This window comes from Varanus komodoensis, unplaced genomic scaffold (assembly GCF_004798865.1).
Source record: "Varanus komodoensis strain SLA01 unplaced genomic scaffold, ASM479886v1 scaffold1, whole genome shotgun sequence".
Classification (NCBI taxonomy): Eukaryota; Metazoa; Chordata; class Lepidosauria; order Squamata; family Varanidae; genus Varanus; species Varanus komodoensis.
The window spans coordinates 63,873,947-63,897,360 of NW_025335268.1; the positions used below are offsets into that span (position 1 = coordinate 63,873,947).

At 40.7% G+C, this 23,414-nt stretch overlaps 1 protein-coding gene across 2 annotated transcripts in view; it reads right to left on the reverse strand.

Annotated features, from left to right (window-relative positions):
• Positions 1-23,414, reverse strand: part of KLHL32 (kelch like family member 32) — an 86,808-nt gene that overhangs the window by 13,435 nt on the left and 49,959 nt on the right. For both annotated transcript variants that reach the window (XM_044427498.1, XM_044427490.1), the window contains exon 7: positions 1,490-2,216. In XM_044427498.1, the coding sequence (XP_044283433.1) occupies positions 1,490-2,216 (727 nt within the window). The remainder of the gene's footprint in view (positions 1-1,489; positions 2,217-23,414) is intronic.

A 23,414-nucleotide genomic window follows, 5' to 3' on the forward strand; every position in this document is an offset into this window, starting at 1 on the left:
ATTGGATGGGGCTCATGTATGCTTCTCATCACCCCCACTTCAAATGTTAGATGTTATAGTCCATATTGCTTTTCTCATTCAGAAACACAGAATTAAACATGAACCTGTAATATTCTAGTACATTCTCTGACCATTTTACTTGAATGCTTCACAATTTAAGTATGAAAACTATACATGTCTTTGTGAACCACCCAAATCAAACACTTAACAAAACCTGAAAAATTTAGCATTCTATGAAACCTCAAAATTACTTGTCAACAGATGCGTAAGACAAGTCCCGAATACACTTCTGACATGCTCCTTTTATTACTCTTTGCTATAAAAAGGACATCATCCATAAAAAGTCTTAGAATATCACTCGCTGCTAAGGAACATGAGCCATTCTCAAAGAGAAAGTCACACCAACAGATCCAATGCTTTGTCCAATTTTAATCACTCAATTAATTTTATGGATATGGGTGCAAGCTGTCAGTTCTATTTCCACTTAGTATTTTGAAGAAATAGGTGAAAGACGGTCTTGTTTTGGGGAAAGTACTGATCTTCCCAACTCTAGTATAAAATAGGATCATTTTTGTAAACTGCCTCCTCATAGTTGCTTTTAGTTTTAAATGCTGCCTTTCTGCGGCCAGTCAGTGCCCCCACTCTTCTATTCCACAGGCCACCCATGTCCCAGCATTGTCCGTGCTCACTCCGTGCACGGCTCCACATCCATCTCCTCTCTTAAAACTCACCCACTGTCTCAATTTTATAAGATGTTACTTCTATTCAATTGTATACAAATGACTGCACAGCATTTGAATCCATACTATAATTACACATACATTTTTTTCTACTCAATCATGCCACTACAAGTCTTTTTGAACTGGGCTTGAAATTCCAATTTTGTTGCTTGGAGAAAAAAAATCTTTAGGCACTGCATCTGAATTATCTATTTATGTAGTTCTGTAGCTGATCCATTCCCCCTTGTTACTCCTCTCCTTTGAGGTTAATGCCTATGGTTCAAAGTAATTATATAATGGGTAGGTGACCTTTTTCAGCTGCAGGTATATCTGACGTTGAAAAACCGTGTGGACACTGCCACAGAAGCCATGGCAAAGGACAAGTAACCGTCTCAAAAGATCTGAATACAAGTCTGATGTTAGGTCTGAGTCCCAACATACGTAAACATCTCCTTTGAACCCATAATTTTGGAACCAGAACAAACCTATTTCACAACAATCCCAAGTACTAACAACGTGTGGGGGAGGGAGGTTAAGTGGCTGAGATAGGGAGCCTTGATGGGAATCCAGAAGGGTGTCTGGGGATACTTGGATGCCTGCAGGCCCCGCATTGCCTACACTCTTCTTTCCATCTTCACTTGTTTTTTGCAACCTTGATCTTCTGCAAATGTAAGCTAGTCCCAACCCTTTCAAGGCATGTTACCCCAGACCAACCAGCCTGACAATTTGTCAACTTAGTCCCTCAAATCATGCACAAAACGGGTTTCTACCTGATATCCAAAGAAGACCATCCACAACATATCCGGCATGACAGGAGAGAGATCTGTCAAACGACTGGGCAAAAGTCCATTTGTTCTTCTTGGGGCAGTACCGCTCAACTGTAGGCAAGACCTGACGGAGCTCATTTCTGCCTCCTACAGCATAGAGGTATCCATCCACAGCTCCGAGCACAAAATGTTCACGGCAATTCCTCATAGGAGCTATTTCAGCCCAAGAATTATGACGAGGGTCATATCTACACGCAGTCCGAACTGCACAAGTGCGCCCAGTTGCATGCTCAACCTCGCCTCCTGCGACAAAGAGGAAATCTCCCATTACAGCAACACAGTGGTGGCTTCTTCCTACTGGCATGGGAGCCAGTTCACTCCAATTTGCAATCCCTGCAATGTGAACATTCTCCTGGTCCACAGGATTGAAGTATCGGAGCTCTTTAACTCTGCAGATCTCCCGTTTTTTCCCACCAATGATGTAAAGAGTGTCTGACTGGAAGCGAGGCTTTGTCCTTCTGGTTTGCCAGACGGGTTGTGCATAGATGCTTTGGTGATATGCCAAGGCCTCATTGATGAGTGCTGTTGCAGTTTCACTAGCTTGAACAAGAGGGTGAGAGAGGGCTACTGCATGCAATGTATCCACATCCATAAGCCCAAACCGAACATACTGCAGAAGTTCATCCATGTATTGATACCGGCAGTTATGTTCTAACCACCTTACAGCTAGCTAGTAGGGAAGAAAAAAAAATTAAAAATAGAATTATCTACATTGTCCAAATTTCAGTGCAAGTACTATATATTTGCATTATTCAGCTTCTCAACATAAAATACACTTCCAAATTTAATCCACTGTATACATAAAAGTACCCCTTTATCCAACTTATAATGACTGTCAGTACATACTAACAGGGCTATGCTGACTTTTTGCTCACTGATGTATCTTCTGAATGGTTAAGGATATAGCTGTATACAGATGATGTGTGATAATAACTAACAATACTGCAGATGTTCATAATGACTAAATAATAATGTATCACACCAGAAATCAATCAATAGAAAACAAAACAGTCATGATCCAAAGCTCTGTAGTACATACACAGCACAACAGCTCTCTTCTCAGTTTTGTCATACTACCAGTGTTCAAGAGGGATCTTTGTGAACACATTGCAACTTGGCTCATAAGAGACAAAGGATGGGTTGTTACAACATGCTAAGCAATCCTGCAGATGAGCCACACTGTGCTGGTTATTCACAGAACAACCCTTGGTGTACATGAGACCATTAGGCTTACCAAGGACTAGTTTCCCTCTTTCCCCTTGTCCTCCAGACAGGACCCTCGTCTCCTTCATAGCAGGAGCATCCTCCCTGCGCCAATCACCACTTTCTGTTTTTTGTTTCTCCTCCTTGTATTTTATTAATGTTTGGTCCAGAAATGTGAATATCTTTGTAATATTTTGCAGGGAGGGCAGTCTGTCAGACTACACTTACGTACAAAAAATCTTGCCTGGTTGATGTCCTGTAAGTTTCTGCTTTCAAAGGGAGCAAAGTGCAGCTGGTATTAACACAAATGGAAATTGACAAGGCGAGATGGCATGTAGGCTCATTGAGCACCACTGCTGAACTGCCAATTGAAAATCACAGGTAAAGTGGGAGAAGCAGGGGAACAGAAAAGGTAGTAACACCACCCTTTTTACAGCTCTTTTTCAGAGCACTTGCTGATGTGATTACAGTGTTTCCCTGACATTTTAAAAGTTCTGAAAAGCCGATTGAATGGAATGCGGTGAATGTGACCACTCTGGGTAGGTGGCAGGGGGAGTGAATCCCACTAGTAGTGGTGTCCTTCCTGCTCTATTCCATTCTGTTACTTCTAAGGGTTTGTTTAGAAAGAACAAACTGTTGGATTAGCAGTTGTTGTTTAACTGGATTTTTAACTGGGAAATATTCCATGGGTGGGGAATAAACAGAGGGGAACTGTGCATGGATTTCATGGCTGGGCACCAGAACCGGCAGGACATGGACCCACCTCCCCCAGTGTGACCCAATTTACTCAGTTCCATTCAGCCATTTTCTCAGAGGTGTTGTTATTAGAAGTGTCTGTCAGGAAACAGAAGCAAAGGAGCGGTGTTAGTATCTTTTCTTTCTGGAGTGGCTGGAGACCCAGGAAAGTGTAGAAAATGTGGAGGAAGATGAGAACTGTCAGTTCAGCACTTGAAATTGAGAAAATTACATTGCTAAGGGGCAGATCTTGCTGCCACTCTCTTTTTGCTGCACCTACCTCTTCCACTTTTCTCCTTTATCATTCACCTTCCTTGCCCAGCTCAGCAGCTGTGCACAAATATGTCTGTAGACTGTTTCACTTTGTCAATTTCTATCTTACTTACCAACTGCACTTCACTTGCCTTGACAGACAACGCAAGGCCATGAACCAATCTGACCAACACAACTGCACACTTGCACACCTCTGAAAGACTGGCAAACGTTAAACAAAATATTTGTGCACATTTCTGGGGAGGAATAATAAATTAGCAAACCAGTGACAGTTGCTCCAGAGCATGGGTAACTTAATCTGGATTCAGTCTAACAGCATTTGAACAGCAAGCAGTTATTGTTAAGAACATATTTTCTAGCCTTATAACTGTAGAGCTGAAGGTCACATATGTCTTCCTTCATGAGCAAGGTCAAGACCCTTTATGACTAACCGCTTAACCCAAATTAGATTGCATTTTATCATTAGAATAATTAGAATATAAATAAGGCTTCTTGAGATTCATTCACAGTGGATATTAATATTGATTCATTATTTCCAGAACAGGTAAAAAGCTCAAATATGATGCAGATATGGTCTACAGACCGAAGAACTGAGCCACTGGAAAAGCCTGATAATCTTCAATACATAAAACCTGCCTCAAAGAAAGCCAAAGAACAGAAGCAATGAGATGACTTGAAATGACACAAACCACATAAGTGTAGAACTTTCTTCTTCGTATTGTCTTGGTTCAGACAGTTATCTCAGTTTATTAAGTAAGATATGCTTTGCAAGATATGCAAATACATGTTTGAACTAGAAAGCCTCTAATTAACCATTATTTCCAATTTCATTCAAACCATGAAGCTGTACTTCATAACAAGACAAGATACTAAGCACAAAGGGGGTTTGATATTCTGGTATGTTCCAAAGCTGGTAACCTCTGTTTCCCCAGTTTGGACGATACGGTGGACTACAGTTAATTAGAAGCTTCCTAGCTTAATTTCTCATCATGTAAGGGGGAAGCCAAAGAAACTTATTGTACTAGTAAAATTGCTCTAACATCATCTCTATTTTATAATGGTCCAATAAAGTTGAACAGTTCCTATGTTTGCAAACATATATCATTTTAGTATGAATTTGTTTAGTTTGAATTTGTTTAGTTTGAATTAGTTTGAGAAATAGTTCAGAAATTTATGTAGTAAAATCATGTAACAGAGACAGAAATGTGGTAAAACAGCTGATGTGTTCCCTCATATGCCATTAAATGTCTGGAGATAGAGGGCAGTCTTATCTAAAGAGATGACATTGTGGGTACCAAGCATACCTCATTACAAGGAACACTCCACAAGCAGCAGTTGGGGCAACCACAAAGAACGCCTTCTTCCTGTTTTCTCTTCCAAGTCTCTTTTGGAAGTAGCATTCAGAGAAAAGTCTCAGACATTTATCATAGTCTCCAGATATATTCAGGTCAGGAGAGGTGTTCCATCAGTTATTGCCATGTATGACTTTATAAATTAAAACTACCTCTTTGAATTGGGCTCAGAAATATATGGGCAGCCAATACAAGAAGGGCAGAATTAGTCTTATATATTTGGAATTTCTAGTCCTAGTCAGTAGTATAGCTGCTGTATTTTTTATAAACTGCAGCTTCCAAACAGTTTCAAAGACAATCCCATATAGGGTGCACTGCATTATCAGAGCAGAGATTCCTGAAGCCACACTATTTCTGTTGAAATAGGATTGTGGCTAAAGCTGGTAGAAGACGTTCTAGGCTACTGAGGCCACTCAGTCTCCCAAATGTCAAAGAGGACTCCAGGAGAACCCCAAGTTATGAACCTGCTCCTTCGAACAAAGCTTATAGACACAGTACCAGTGATCATTTATATCATGGGTCCTCAAACTATGGCCCGCGGGCTGGATCTGGCCCACCATGCCCATTTATCAGGTCCGCCATAGAGGTTTTGGACTTGCCACGTGCATGCCGGCTTGCTCATACAGAGATTGTTTTGGACTCACTCGGAGAAAAGGATCTCCACGTCCGTATGCCCCCCCAGCCAGGCCTACGCCCTCCCCCCCCGCCCACACTGCCTTGGTGGCCTGCGCCCATCTCTGGCACCTTTCAACTGGCCCCCTGTTGAAAAAGTTTGAGGAGGCTTGATTTACATGGAAGTAACAGGAAGCCAAAGGAAAAAAGAATAAATCATCATCTTTTGGTTGCACCAGAAATATTGTATGACCTATAACTCAAAGTGGTGCAACTGTTACCATGAAAAGCAGACCTGGAATTCTTAGGTACAGCACTGGATGAAATGTGACAGTCATTTAAGGCAAGCAAAGGCAACCTTGTGCATTCAGATACTTGGACTGATTCTCCCATGATCACTGACCATTGGCCATGTTCGCAGGGGCTGATCAGTGTGATGGTCCAAAATATCAGGAAGGTACCATTTTTCCTACCCTGATATAAAGTAGGGTTGTCTGTTTATTCATTTGCGAGTGTGTGTGTGTGTGTGTGTGTGTGCGCGCGCATGTGCGCATATGCGCAAGTGCACGGGCAGGGCGGGAGAGAGGAAGAAAGAGAGAGAGAATATTTTATTCTATTCCTGGGTGATCATTCAGCTAGCATTTTTAAATTACTTTTGTTTTACAAAGGTATGTCTATATGCACATGCATATCACCTCACCCAGCCCCATCAACATCATGTGAGATGTACTGCTATTTAAAGCAAGTAAGCTGCACAATAATTTTCGACACTCTTATTCTACAACAATTTTTTGAAAATTACTGTGTCAGACACAGGTGATAAACAACCATACTAAAGTAAAGAGAAAATTAAAAGGAGTGGGGAAGTGTTCTACTAGATCTGTTGTGCCTTTGAGCACAATCTGAGGGGAAGGGAAGCAAAAAAAAAAAAAAAGGCAGAGAAAAAGCTACAGTGAAGGTCATAGAGTGAAAGAACTTCCTCAGGGCACAGAATAAATTAAATCCCAAGGAAAAAAAAATAAAATGCGATTTCCAGAGTGCAAGGCACAAACTCAAAATGACAATGATTGACAGCCAAACTATATCCATGCAATATCGAAGGCTGCACGTTCTCATTTACCTCAGTGTAGCCAGCAAGCGCCCATTAAACATCCGTCTGATGCCCAAATTAACCTTCTTGGCAAACTGAAAGAGGCACAAACTATCATAATCAACCTTTCATTATCACAGCAGCCTCTAGTTAAAGGGTCAGAATAATTGTGCCATCAGAGCCCTGATTGTTTTCAATCAACAGACGGCTGGAGTGACAGCTCAGTGATGGAGTAGTTTGATGAAACCGCACCAGGCCTAATCAGAGCAGATGAAAGGAAGGCATGATTGGTGCAAATGAACAGTCGTGCCTCTCTTTTTCATTTACAATCTGAAATTACTCTTAAATTTACAGGTTTTACCCCCTCCCTTATGAGTACCTCAGAAAGAATATTTGACTTATTATGAGTTCTGACAGAGCAGAGTTATAAAACACAGGTAGGGTTTTTCCTCTTCCAAGTGGTAGATTTAAGTGTGCATTCAATTTTAACAAAACTCACTCTTGAACAGGCACAAGATGCTAAAGACTTCCAATGACCTCACTGTTCAGTACAGTTTGATTAGCAGGAGTTCATTTCAGCCAAGATTCTTAATGACAAGGGAGTTTTGCAGGGCAGGGTGGGTATAAGAATAAGAGCAACAAACACTGATAGGCAAAGAAGTTTCTCCTCACCAATAAATGTGTTTACCATACTCAGCTTTAAAAACTGCCACATGTAAAATGCTTGCCTTTTGTAAAGGAAATAAAAGCAAAGACTATTTCTGAAATCCAAACATCTATTGCACTCAACAAATTAGTATTTAAGTCTTTGATTGGACTGTAGCTACTTCAGGAGTTACAGTTTTTATATCTATCTAAACTTGCCTACATTATAAATTGCAACTGGTAGACAACTAATTGCTTGCACTTTATTTGCATGATTTGTCAGCTAAAAAACAAATCAAATTGCAATTAATTTTAATTAAACGGGTCCACAAAATTTTAGTTATGCTTAAACCACTTAAGATCATAACTCCTAAATTCTCTCACATAGCTCTGAATAATTGTACCACATGGTTCCCTGAAATTCTAGTAGCTATTGAAATGAAAGCACTAAAAACTACATAAATCAAAGGTAACCTTTTTGTACTGCTGGATAGAGTAGGTATTTTAAGTGAAGAGCAGCAAGCCTCTTTACTTTGTGTTCTTGAGCTGCATCAGATATTATCTGGCCAATCATACACCTTTGCAGTATATCAGCATTCAGGTCACTACAGCAAAACAAAAGGAGGCTTAGCAGCAGAGATTAATTTGTATCTGTAGAAGAGCGAGCACAGGGAGAAGGCGGATGCTAATTTAAAAGATCTTCACATTCTGTAATTTCACATCAATTTTGTACATATCCAATAAGCCGAATCTATTGTTCTGTGTCCTTTTATACACAAACACTTCTGATATTAGCTACACCCATATCAGCACGCTCCCAGTCTTGATCATTTCTAACAGAGTGTCAATATAAGTGGGTATGGCCCAGTCACTTGTAAGTAAGACCCATTCACTGCTATAGAATAAACACTGCTATTGAAATCAGTGGGTTTTAAAGTGGCATAACCTTGACTGGATTGTGCCCAGGACAATTTTTGAAGCATACACAAGTTCACTTCCTTGATCAAAGATATTTAATATACACTGAGAGAAGAGAAATAGCAGCAATAAGCAGCTATGTATGACTGGTCACTACTAGCAAAGTGAAGCAGAGGATCACTCAGCAGGATCACAGACCATTAACTTTCATGGAACCGCCCTCTATGTTTCCCATCCTGGGTCCCCCATGTGGTGTCATGCATCCCAGTGTACTCACAGACACCTTTGTCTTCACCCACCAAGCTCTCAGAACTGCATTATTTTTTATTTTTTAATGACAAAATGGGCATGCTGCAAAATGCTTCCTCCAGCACTTGGGTTGGATCAAAACAGTGGTTTACAGGAGTATTATACCCTCAGGGGCCAACCTTAGAAACAGCACAATGAGGAATGAACATGTTCACCGGCCACAGGGACTGACTGTTGCGGGGAAAGAACAAGGAGCGGAGCTATGGGTGGACCTGAGTGGTTGGTTGCCTTGTTGGAAGGAAAAAGTGACAGTACTGGAGTGTCAAGTGAAGAAGGGGACACGAGAAGACCAGTTCTTAAAGCAGTACAGCAAAGTGCACTACAGGAGCAAGAAGAGCAACAGGAAGCTAAGGCAGAAGAGGAGAATCCTGAGGCAAGGAGAAATGAAGAAGGGGAAGCTTCATAGAAAATGGTGACAGGAGCAGAAGAACTAGAAGACACTCTGCATAAGTGAAAGCAGTGAAACTATGGAATTGCTTTCAGGAACTACAGGGCATCCCATGCAACAGTGAGCAAGAAGTGGGAGGTCAGTCAAGCAGAGGTAATGATACCAAGGCCCACAAAAATAAGAGGAATGGTTGTGGGAGATTTACTGCTACAACAGATGGAAACCCACATATGTTGCAAAGACCCATGTACTTGCCAAGTATGCTATCTCCGTTCAGGATGGATTAGAGATGTGACTATAGGGTTGCCAATGCCCATACTACACTTCATCTAGGGTTGGGATGGACTTTATCAGAATTTGTACCCATGGGCATTCCCAGGCTTCTTTTTGTACTTGTCCCAGTCTTCCAAGGCACGGCACGGCACAGCACGGCACGGCACAGCACGGCGAGCCGAGCCGAGCCGAGCTGAGCCGAGCAGCACAGCTGGCAACCTCCTTCCATTACAAATGCAGTTGTGCAGTACTCTGTTGCACTTAGTACAGGAGATAGATGCTACTAGCAGTCACACATGACTCCTTTCCTGGCAACTACCTTTTGACCAGCCTTCTTCAGTGTTGGGTGCAGCTGCCCACACAACAGCTACAGTTGGCACAGGAAAGAGGGACACTGGGGCTGGATGTGTCATGAGTGCCCCATGAACCCTGGGGTTCAGAGCCACCGCAAAGCAGACTGGAGTCCAGGAAACTAAACACAAGGAATCTAACAGATTCCTATACAAATTTTTCACACAATCCTACCTTTCTTCTCATCCATATAGAAACAAACAATGTCACCAAGCAGACTGTTGGAGAAATCATGTCAGACTGAGAAGGAAGCCTTGGGAAGAAAACTAAAGAACTTTGGGGACCAGATGTTCTCATTCACTACTTAGAAGAGGATTATAAAGGGAACAAAAAGTAACAGTGAATGTCAGAGTATGAAGATGGTACTAAGGCAAGAGATTTGGATTATGGAACCACAAGCTATACTTTCGAGAAGATGAGCTGTTGGCAAAGGATGGGTTGCATCTTATATGGGAAGAATGTGTTTGGCCACAGCATGAAGAAAATTATCATGACAGCTTTCAACTGATTCCTACAAAGCAGGGAGCAGTAAACTTGGGGATAAGAAAAGTCCATGTGCACCACAATGAAGACAGCAACTCTAATAGCACCCAGTAATATTCTTCCAAAATCTGTAGGAAGAAAGCTAGACTATAAAGCATGTGTTCTTCTATGTCTATATACTAAGGCACAGAGTAGCCTGGCCTTGAAAACAAACAGCACAAATGTGAACTCTTAATACAGAATGTGAATGCAACTTGATAGGTGTAACTGAAATGTGGCGAGATGACGACCATGATTGGGATTCAGAGAATGAATATAACTTGTTCAACAACAACAACAGAAGGAGCAGAATGGGAGAACAGAGTCACACAATGTGTTAAATATGTATTTCTGAACAGAAAAACTGGAGGATGAGCATACTAGCACCATCAAGAGCATCTAGAGCAATATAAACAGCAAAGAATAAAAGGAACATGGTGGTTGGAGTCTATGACTAACTACCCAGTCATGAAGATGAGGATGAAACTTTTAAAAAGCAAACTACCAATGTTTTAAGGAGACAAGATCTAGTAGTATTTGTTGCAAGATAAAATTGTGACAAACATGACTCTTACAAGAAATTTCTGACTTGTTACTCTAATGACAAAAAAGTGCAAGGTCATGTTAATTAAAAAAAAAATCTGAAGGTACAGTTCTAAATAATGCCAGCAAGAAAAAGAAGTTGATGCTAATGTGGCTTCAAAAGAAGCTTGAAGATGACCTGAAAACAAGAAAATGACGTGTATAGTAAATGGAAGAAAAGCCAGGATACAAAGGAGGAGTACAGGCAAGTAACACACAATTGCAGGGATGGTGTCAGGAGGGCTAAAGCTGAGGATGAGCTGCGGTTAGTGAGAGATGCTAAAAGCAACAAGAAAGTCTTCATCAGATACATGCACAGTAAAATGTGCTCATTCCTACCCCGGTATAGTCTTCTTCCAAAAGAGAGTCTGTAACCTCCCTGGCAAAGTTTGAACACAATCAGAAGAAGCAGTATTGAAGGTTAAGACTGACAGGTAACTCATCAAGGAACATCTCTTTATCTGAGTTCAACTGAATTCAAATCTCCAAGGACCGATGGACTGTATCCTAGAGTAATAAAGGAACTGGCAGAAAAAACCCCTCTCAAAACCACTATTTATCATGTTTGAGAAATAATGGAGGACTCTGGGTGATGTGCCAGTTGACTGGAAGAGACCTAGTGTTATCCCTATCTTCAAAAAGAGAAAAAGGAGGAAACTGGAACCCTATACAGAAGTCAAAATTTAGGAGCATTTATAATGCTACCAATTTGAAAACACCTTGAAAACAATGCAGCGATGAGTAGAGAGCAACATGGATTTGTCAAGAACAAATCCTGCCAGATAAATCTGATCTCATTTTTTGATTGGGTAACCTAACTGCTGGAATGTAGGAATGCTACGGACATAATCTTGATATCAGCAATGCTTTTGACAAATTTCATCATGATACCCTGTGTTTTGTGTAGCCCATCAAACTAGTGGGCTACACAAAACAGCCTCAGTGGATCCACAGTTGGTTACAGAATCAGACTCAAAGACTGCTTATCAATGGTACCTCCTTAAATTGGGGAGAGCTATCAATCTGAGGTTCAGTCCTGGGCCCAGTCCGCTTCAAAAATTTTATTAATGATTTCAGTGAGGTGGTGCACAGAATGCTCATCAAATATGCAGATGAGACAACACTGGATGGGTTAGCTAATACCCTGGAAGACAGAAACATTAGTAATGATTTTAATATGCTAGAATGCTGGGCTGAAAACAACAGCAACAAATACCACATTGTGCAGTTAAGTAAAAAAAAATCAAATGGTGTAATTTAAGAAAAAAGCAGAGAAACTGAAAAGTGTTCTGAGGAGCACAATGAAAATTATCAAGGGACTGGAAACAAAGCCCTATGAGGAGAGACTGGAAGAATTAGAGGGCATGTTTAACCTTGAGAATAACACTCTTCAAATACTTAAAAGAGGAGGGCCAAGATCTCTTCTCGATCATCCCAAAGTGCAGAATAATGGGCTCAAGAGATTCAGCTGAACATTGAAAAAAACATCCTGCTTTTAGAGCAATACAACAATGGAGCCAACTACCTCAGAAGGTGGGCTCTCCTATGGGTTCTCCCATCCTGGAGGCAATCAAGATAGAGCTGGACAGCCTTCTGCTATGGATGCTTTAACTTGGAGTTAACCTGGAGTCCTGAACTGAGCAGAGGATTAGACACAAAAGCCTCACTGGCCCCTTCCAACTCTACTTCTCTGTGGTATCTTGTCCTATATATTTCAGGTCCCGCTCATTCCTTCTATTTCCAGTGTCAGGCTGGAAATGTCATTGTGTATGTTGCTGACACAGCACCATGCCCACCCACAAGAGTCACATACTAGTAGGCTTGAAGAAACTCCAAATTTTAAACAAGTGCAATGAAGCCTAACCACACTCAGTGATTACAGGTTGTTGTGCGGTTGGGGGGCACAAAACCAGGATAGATGGGAAATGGAACAAAGCGGCTGGAAACCTGGAGATCAGCAGTTCATACTGTGACATTTCCTTGCAGGCCCTACTTGTCCTCTTCTATTAGCAATATTCCACATGTCTTACGTTTCCATCTTCTCCTTAATCACTTCATTAATATAAGTAGGCAGCAGTGTAAAGCTGAGAGCAAGGAGATGGAAGCAAACATCATTTGGAGAATCTCAATCCTTCCACTTGGAAAAGATGACCCTAAATGCTTCTTATTACTAGAAACATGGCAAGGAAATATCACCATGTTCCTCTACTTTAGGGAAATCAAAGTGTCTTTGCTGTATCAGTAGATGTAATCCAATCACTGCCCTCACTTCAGTCCTGTTTGCATACCTAGCAACCAAGTACACGTCACACCAAGGAAAGGGGCAAAGACAGCCATTCTTAAAAGATGTCATTCTTATATGCAAAGGATTCAAGAATGAATTCTCAACATGCACTGGTGAGCAATAATGACTAGCACACTACTCCAACACACATACTCGAAGTTGCCTTGTGTTTATTTTTTTAAATAATGATAAAATTTTATTTGAGAGAAACACTGAAATCATGCGTGTAGCCTTCATGTTTGCGCGGATCATCTGTGCTGCTTTACTGGTACTGCTGCCTTTGAGGATACAATAACAAAATGAAAATTAAAAGATGTACTTAAAATTACTACTGCAAAAATTAAAGGATAGCTACACTATAATGTTATCTTCCTTTTGTCTACTCTCTCTAGAAGCCAATTTCACATGGAGCCAGCTGTGAGATTTCAGGGAAAAATTAGCCGCAGGCTGTGATGTAGCATGAGACGTTGCTGCCAAAAAAAAAAGGGGGGGGGGGATGGAGGGACGGACACTAAGATGTGTGGAGGGGGTGGGGGAACAACCAGGTGCTACTTTGGAACCATTCTGTAACTTATGAAGTGTCTTTGCAGACATGGATATTCAGCCCTATTGAAACAGGTGGGGTCATCTGTTCATGCAAGAGCTTCCTCTGATTACTAGAATGCACACAGCTTCTGGTTTGCGGCAGACATATTCAACAAATTATTTCAGAGCAATGTCTTTGCTTCATTTCACAGACCTGGTCACAAATTCTCCCATTCGAAAAATTACTTCTCTCCCATTCACTTACATTCCAAGATGAATATCTGTGATTCAGCTGCATCATGACCACTTGCCTGCTTACACGTCTCACTGCTACTGCTTAAGCAGATTACCTGAAGCACAGCTGCTGCACTTGGCTTCCCACCTATCAGCATCTTCAGATGCCCTGCTCAGAATCCCTTCAGCCAAGCTTCAGAAGAGAGTAGATGGCAACCAACAACTTCTCTACTGTAAGTCCCACCTTCTCAATTCCCTCCCTTGGTCCATCTACCAAGCCCTTTGTTGAGCTGCAAAGGGAAATGAATGAGGGAGCAATGCACACAGATGCCAAAGGTACTACTGTTTTCGAACTCAGTGTTGTTAGCTGCGTTACTTTCTCTTAAGTTCTTAAAAGTTCCTTGTGACCACACACACACAGATACATATATTTCATATTTGTTAGCTGCCTTGAAAATCTGTGATTAAGAAGGACACCTATTTTATTTAATTAATTACATATCAAAGAAAAGCATCTTAAGTATTAGTAGAATTAGTGGAAGTGGAACTGGTGCAGAAGTACTAGAAATAGTAACAATATTTGGTAAAATTTAGATGGAAGAAGGGAGGAAGAGAGAATGGAACCCCATTTCAAACTTGCACTCAGTTATGATTGCTCATTAGGTAGGCCGCAGGCATCCTGCAAGACTCCTGGAATACTGGTTAAGAGTGCCGGGCTGGGACTCAGGAGAGCTGGGTTCTAATCCCCACTCAGTCATGAAGTCCACAGCATAATTTTGGGCCAGTTACTTCCTCTCAACCTCATCTACCTCACAGAGTTGTTGTTGAGAGGATAAAATAGAGAGGAGGAAAACCTTGTATTCTTCACAAATGGGTGGGTTATAAATACAAAATAATAATATGCTTCCAACTGAACTCAGGAAAGAAGAAATACTCCTAAATTATTCTAGAATGTTTTAAAATTCTGTTTTGTTTGCAACTCTGTCTATTATTCTATGTTTAATGTTAATGTTATTGTTTATTTCATTTCTATTCTGGCCTACAGCCATGAAATGTAAAAAACTGCTTGATATTTTAAAGTAAAAGATGAAAACAGATGCCTGCTTTCAGAGTCCTCTATCTAAAAGAACTCCAGGAAGTTAATACCAGGAATGTTGTAAACTTATAATTCCTTGGTGACACTCTGGAATATGGCAGGAGATACATTACCTCTTGATCCATCATCAAGCTAAACCCAAAAATCCCATATCATAATATGCCCAGATAAGAACCCATCTATCACACTACCTCTCAGGCTCATTGTAAAGCTAAAATGGCATGCTGAGCCCCTTGGAAAAAGGACATGATACAAAATGTCACGAAATAAAAACTACATTTTTCTAATCCACTGCAATAAAGAGTACATTATGAGCTGTCAAGGCAAGGACTACAGCTCAGCACCAGAGATTATAGCCACTAGTCCATTCCCTGTTCAGCAGGTTGCAGCAAACAATTTGGGGTCGCTTTTCTTTCAAATCTTGGCATAGCTGTTACCATTTTGTAAAATTGTTGGTTAGGCAAAAATGGTCTCCCCAATTCCTACTTCTCTTATTAGTTCCAGTTGCAAATCAGAATGCTCTGAACTGCATAAGCTTTGATAGTGGAAAATCTGACCAGGCACTGATTTGCTATCAGTGTTTGCACTGCTGTATTACTGTCTAATATTAACACCCAGGAACAATTTTTCAGGTTAGCAACCCCACTTTAACTATGCAGTCTAACTTCTCTCCTACACTATTCCTAATGACTTCTTTCCAAGTAGTTGTTGGAACCTTCAGAAGAGAAAAATATTCCAAGCATGCAGAGAGTTTTTTGAAACATTATTGCAATAGAGGAAGTTGGAAAGGTTTCCTTCCTTTCTTCCAGCTCAACTCAGCACATGTTCACATCTCATTTTTAAGCCCTGTCCCCAGCCGTTTCTCCTTCCTCTTTCCCCCCATTGGCCAGGGTACTGGGACTTTCCAATTTTTTTCAGTCCGCATATCCTGTGCCAGTGATACCTGTTCTTCCCTCCCACTTGGTCCCTCCCAGGTGAATTATAATGAGCTCATTTCCTATGCAGGGCATGTTTGTCATGAGGTCACAGTCATGAGGTCATTCATTGAGCAAGTTTCCTGCTATCTTGTGCCAATTTCCTCACACTCTGTGCTATCTGATCTCAGCCCCCCTTCTTTACGCTAATGAATTTTGTTACCTTTTTTTTACTCTTCCTGCTTCCTTGTTTCAAATCATCCTTTCATCCCTATCAATATATAAGCCAAGTTCTTGTCAAATCAAGTGTATTTCTTTACCTACTCTGAACTTCTGCCTAGACTTTTCTAGCAAGCACTCAAGTTGTTTTCCCTCCCACTGTAACCTCACAACAACCCTGTGATTTAAGTTACCCAGACTGAGACTGGCCCAAGTTCACATAACAGATTTTAGCCAATACCCTGAAGTGGTATTTGATGTGCAGCAGAAAGGAACCTGAACAGAGCTGAAAGGACCTTATTCACTTGCCTGGGCCTCTTCAGATCCTGACCATGGATTTGGGCCTTGCATTTTAAAATTAACATATGTTGGTCATTTATCTACAGAGATTATCTAAATTATGTTGCTCAAGATCTAAGAACTGTCCTCACTTAATACAATTTATTTAAAAATGTAATCCAGGATAAATTCCATGGGGCAATTTTATTGTAGGACTGTAATGCAAAAATTATTCGGTGCAGCATTTCTTTGCTCATAGCACTACATGAAGTAAAGAACACAAACAGACATTATTAATGGTGCAGGCCTCAAAATGTCAAACATACACACGTCTATCATATACAGATTTTAAAAAATTAAAAACCTTTATCACAAACCCATCAGGTATATGGGAGTAATAACTGAATACCACATATTAAAGGGGGAAAGCAAATGTTGAGAAAGCTCTGGAAAAAATCAACATGAAGGATGCAAAACAGATTCCTCTTGCAAAAGAGGCTCAAGAGCACTGTATATATTCATGGAAGACAAAGGCAAGGAGTGCCAGCTGTTCCAACAGATATCCAGAGAGAACATCCAGAGAATATCTAAATCCTATTGAAATTGAAGGACTTTACAAGTGCACTTGAAACCCACTGATTTCAGTTGGGCTTAGACTCACCTAATTCTCCCCTACCCCCGTACCATGGACTGCATACACACTTATCTCTGAAGGAGTTACTATTTTCCACTGCAACTATTTTGTGTGTGTGCACTCATGGAATGACTGCCTAATATCATTACATGAGCATGATATATTGCATTAGAAACAGCCCCGTGCGCAAACATTTACTACTTTAAAATGCAGAACATTATATAAACACTAAGGGTGCTTCCCAAAGGAGGACTCTGAACACTGCCAGTTAAAAGGTACTGTGCAGCAACTGTCCTGGTTTGTATGTAACAAACAACCATGGGTTAAACAACCCATGATCTGCAGAGGCTGCAAAAAAGTGTGTACGCCATATCCTGCTGGCTTTCCACTTTGCCTTTGTTTCTGGAGTATAAATGATCCAGGAACACCCATGCCTGGGTTGTAATAATCCAGCGTTTCAATCAAACAGTTGGTGAGCAGGCAGAAGGCAGTGTGTTCACTCAATTGCTCCTGCATGGTTCCAACAATCTATGGGTGCTGTCATGTCTGAAGCGGGCTATTCTGTATTTCCCTATATACTCTATTTTTCCAGGTACAAAAAGAGAGGAAAAGGGAGGGCATGGGAAAGTTACAAACAGAAGATGACAATCTTTCTTCCTGATCTTCTGTAAAATGCCATGAATAAGGCAAGGAAATTGCACAATAAAAACTGCATCAAGAAACATTCTTAAGCTCCAGTAGCAACTAAACAGAACACTAAAAATATACATCAAAGATAGCAGTTACACCTTTTAAAATCATCATGCCTTGTTCTTTGATGATACCAAATGGAATACTGTTGTCTGCTCCAAATCCTCTGACTTTCCCAAGCTGCTTCCTCCTTTGAGTGGCAAAAGATACCAGCACCTGAAGTTCTAGCCTTCAGATTAGTTTTAAACAATGCTGAGCAACATCTGTCAGCATGATCCACACACATACCCAATGCAGCTTCAGGTTTTGTAGTAGTACTGCCCTGGTGACTCCATCCTCTTTTCCTACAAACTAGAGCACTGCCTCAGGCTTTCAGCCTTAGTTGCATGACTATTATAGCACCATTTTCTATCTTCTCCCTTTTCTTTGTTAAACAGTGACACATCTGATGCTCATTTAAAAATAAGGCTGAATGTAAGCAAAGTCAAGGGCTGTGAATACAGCATGCTCAGACATGCTATACTTCCAGTGCAGAACTGAGGCAGGACTTTCTTATCCCCAGAGAAGCACATATCAAGGTCTTTATATAGTCCAAAATGACAAAACGAACAGCTTTTGTCATCTAGACATCTGAGAGCACAAAGGAGCACTTCCCATGGCAGCACTTCATGAGTCTGGACTCTGGCAGTCCTAGTATATGCAGAATGAGGAAGTGGAGCTATGCCACATGGCGAAGTGAAATGTAAATACCTGAGGGAATGAGCACAGAGTAAAGAGAAGGAAGTCTATGTGCAACATGCTAGTGTCTGAAAATGTAAGGCAGAAATTCATGCAAAGTGCCGTAGTGGTTAGGGTTTCAGAGCAGGGTTGGTCCAAACCCCATTCAGTAAGTGACCTTAGACCAATCAGAAATTTTTACTCTAACTAATCTAGTTGCAGGGTTATTATGAGGCTAAAATGTGGAGAGGCATAGTATGTAGCCTGCCTTGTACTCCTTGAAGGATATGAATGCATGCAATTCAAGCATGCAATTTCTTAGGTGAAGAAACGGCATTGGCTGCTTATTCACTACCAGGCCAGGTCATGGTACTATTGTAGAAAGTCTAATGAACTTGGGACCGAGATACCTAAAGAAGCACCTTCTCTCTTTCTGACTTGCTCAGTCACTGAGCTTATCACAGCACATTCTCTTGGTGGTTCCAGAAGGACCAACAGCCTGATTGTAACACATCAGGAGAACAGCCTGCAACACTTTTCTAGAACTCCCTGCCTCTGAAGGTGAGTCAGGCACTAATACTGTGTTTCAGGAATCTTTCCTTGCTGACCAGTCACCATTTTAACATTATCTTGTTTTAATGCATTGTTTTTAGTCTTTTATCATGTTATTATCCACCACTCCAGAATCTGTCTAGAGATGGATCAGGATAAAAATGCAATAAATGAAATGAAATGAAACTAAGATGCCAGCAGGCTCTTCTGCAGGGGCCTATTCCATAAAGGCAACAATATTAAAAGGAGCAGTGTTGACCAGAAAGAAGTCTGACTAGATGAATGGATCTCCTAAAGTAGGTGCGTTGATGTAACTAGCAGCTACTGAGTAGTCAGTAAGAGGCATACTAGACATGTGCAAACTTAGGAGCATGCTTTTTACCCTTTGCTAGAACAGGTTTGTCTACCTTGTTTGTGTTCAATGAGTAATGCGGAGTGCAAATATCACTGACTCTTGGCAGCTTCAAACTGGGAGCTGGGGAAGCCAACTTATTTGCTCTAAAGACCTATAAACCCACATGATGGCTCTCAGTGCTGTGGCTGCATCAATGGCACTTGCTGACTAAGGATGGTAATTACACTTAGTTCTGCATTTTCCTGTGGCTGGGGAAAGTAATGGGGAACAGATGAGGAAAAATTTCTAATGTACACAGACTGCATGTGTGCACAATGCATTATGTGTTGCTTTTTCCCATTTAGTTTCTTCTCACTTCCAGAAACAGTTAGTAGCAGCGGCTCAATCACAAAGTAGCTTGTGGCTCAGGCACTGCATTTGGCTGCTCCAGAAAACCCTGTTGAGAATTCCTATAGCACAACCTTCTCCAACCCAACAGCCTTCAGCAGAGGCATTGAAGTATGACTCCTATCATCCTCACCCAGTGGCTCAATTGCCATTTTGACAGGGGATTATGGTGGTTATAGTCCAATACATCTAGAGGGCATGAGTAGCATTATGTCAAATGTCTAAAGAGGCATCACATAACTAGAAAAAGCCAAATGCAGACTGAATCCTTTAAGTGCCAGTAGAGTCCATTTCAGGTTTTGCAAAACAATTTTCATTTGGAAGGATTCTCAAGAAGCTACTCATTCACATACTGAGACTTTGCAACAACATGTTCTTAATGTAGTTACTTTTAACTTCCTTTCTTTTAAGTTATTCATAATGCATTTTTCTTAACAGTTACCAAAGCAGCTTAACATGTAAATATGCTAACAATAAAACACAAAAATATATGTAATAAAAACATCAAAATACTAAACCATCATGAGACATTTTGACTATTATATATCAGGAACAACAACTAAAACAATCACAAAATGTTTTATACAGTAAAAGCATTTTCAATATTTTTCTAAAAAGGGAGAATTTCATAACTGCAGTGCCACCACTGAGAAAACCCTTCTGCTCTTACTTATTGCACCAAATTAAGTATCTGCTAAAGATGGATCAGAGAGGACCTCCAATGCTGATTTTAACAATCATACCATCACCCCTCCTCTATTACAAAACTTTATGAGGGGCGAGTGTAGTGTCTAGTCAACATCTTCCATACACATGCACACTTGCTTCTGTCTCTTTTCCCTCTGTGGAAAATCCATTAATGAAAAAAAGGTAGAATAGCTGTAGAACATTTTCTGACTGACAGCACTAAGAGCCCTATGCACAGAAGCAGCCAAGGCTAGCACCAGTTTGTATTTGCAGAGATCCTTAAACAGTCCAAACCAGGTTAGGGTTTAAAGATTAACACCAGCCATTTAAATGGAGCACAGAAACAAAACAGTAAGAAGTGTAACTGGTGTGGCATTTTATATCTCATAACATCACCTACTTGATGCCCTAGAAGAATAATCACACCTGGTTCTGAATACCTGGAGGGAAGCTGGTTGCTTTGCAACCACCTTTCCTAAATGATTCCAAAGCCACAGATTTACACAGCCAAAATTTACCACAGGCTGGATTTCTCCCATGGACTGAGATGGACACAAGAACAAGACTTTGGTGTTTTCATCAGAAGCAAATACATATAATATATAGAATATAATGCTTTTAGTAGTCCCATTTATTCAGTGCTACTCAGACCATTTGGTTTAAAAAGATGTTATTGGTGTTTTTCAAAGAAAGTTTAATTATGATAACCACAAGACATTTTTCACCATGAACTAGAAAATGCATAATTGTCTACTGAAGGATCATTTACCCACAGCTCAGTGCTAGTTACAGTAACTTCTGTCCAAAGCCAGGCCTCACTTGTATCCAGAATTGTCAGATAAATATTTTTCTTCTAGCTACCTAAATCTAAATATACATTGTGTGAGTCATCATTTCATTGACACAAGTGGAGGAATTATTTATGTCTAGGCAATAATGCCACCCACTCGAGGGGCCTTGCCCCTGGGAAAAGAAAGGAGGAAAGACACCATTAAATTCATGGTCGATGCTTATTGGAAGCTCAACCAGTGGATGATGCCTTGGGGGGGAATACTAAATCAGAATTATTCCTGTGCATGCGTGTGCACACACAACATGGCTGCAGATGGCATTTGCCAATGACACAACGGTTAACATGCTACAGTAACCCAGAAGTAGCACAGCTTATCAGATTTTATATTGCAGCTCCCCTTCTCCCCACTCCCCAAAATTGGGGCCTATTTCCTCTTCCTTTCCTGGAACCTCTGCTCTGTTGTTGTCCTTTAAGACATGGGACGAGGATTTGTCAAAGTCAATGAGCACTTTATTAAAGGGAGAGTGCTCAGTAATGAACAATTCAGCAATTTAATGAGATTCTGTAGCTCTGTCTCCAGCCTGTATATCAAGTTTCACTTCTATAAAGCACCCTGACACTAATCCTCTGGCATACCCAATCTTCACCCTGGGCTGAATATTAGATTCTTCCATGGTATATTGCATTACCAGTATAACCTTAGCAAAAATGATGAACTTAACTACACTTGAGGCAACAGAGCAGGCCTGATTTGATTTTCCTGTATTGGGTTGACTATGAGGGAATTACTTATTTACTAAGATAAAGCAAAAACAGTTTCTTATTGCCCACTCAAAGCTTAAATTGGCAAATATTTATGTGTGTCTTAATTCATTCTGGAGGACCAGAAATGAAATATATATATTTTTGCCCACAGCAGTAAAACAGCTTAAATATTCTACATAACAGCATTAGTAACCATCAGAGAGGCAATTATGATAACACCTAAACTGGTCAGAGTAGAGTTTGCTGCCACTCAGAAAGCAGCACATTAACCACTGCAGAGCACCATAGTAGCTGCAGGAATATAGCATCCCCTTGCATTTTTTCATGGGGTATTTTCTCTCTGCTAACCTAAAAAGTATTTCTATTTTTATCCGTCAGTATAGGAACAGAGACACATTTTCTGAACTACAAGGCTTGCATTTGTTTCACTGGGACATGGCCAAATTGTTCTTCTCCTGCAGGTACCAAGCTAGTGTTCATCGCTCTGAAAAGAGTCACTTCAGCAAACACTCAGATAGAGACAGTAACACCAGTTGCCTGGTAGAAGCACCTACCCAAGTAAACCTAGTCTGAGTTTATAATGTGTGCAGAAGTGAACCTCTCTCTGTATCCACTCTCTTGATATGATATGAGTTAAGATAGTACTGCTTAAGATACCACCAACGCACTCTATACATCCTAAGGGCTTCTCTCCTAGAGGCCTGAAAGCCACTGGGCTTCCCTCTTAAAAAGTCCCCTTGCAGCAGGGTCTATTGCCACTTCAGTTCAGTTCAGAAACCTGCCCACCCCACACAACTTCCACGGACAGGATATACAATTATCACTGGATTCTTGAACTACCGGGATTCATGAAGACATGCCAAATAACTGCTGCAACTGATTTGGACACTGAACTTCAAAACATTTTCAACAGGAATAAGGTAGTATTGGTTATGTCAAAGTTATAGATTAATCTTATTTAACTACAAGAGGAATGAGCTATACTATGCAGGGTTCTAGCAAAGGATGCTTCTACTAATTTCCTGGTTCCTTTTTTTCATGTATTTAAGGAGGAAGGATGCAGTCTACCTTCAGCAAAGTACATTTTAGGGGTATATATTTCTCCAACGACAAACCAGATTACATCAAATATCAAAGGGCAATTCTTCAGTTAAGAATTTAGACTTTCATAAATTACACACCAAAGAAGATGATGTGATTTCTGATTGAATTGGTTGTAATAGGTCAATTGAACAGAGTTTCAGATATCATGATCAGGTGAGATACACTTCCCCTTCCCAAAGCATGGAGATATCTATAAGGTGCCATAAAGTCTTCCCTCGGCACGCATGCAGAGGCACACTGTGAAGTTTTATAAACAGAAGATCTGTAAATCTTTCCTCTATCCCACCCACTCCTCCTACTTCACTCAGTCAAGGAATACCATCACAGTGCTGTGTCATGCCAAGGGGGTGAGTTCCCCTGTGCTCTGTGGGGATTCCTCA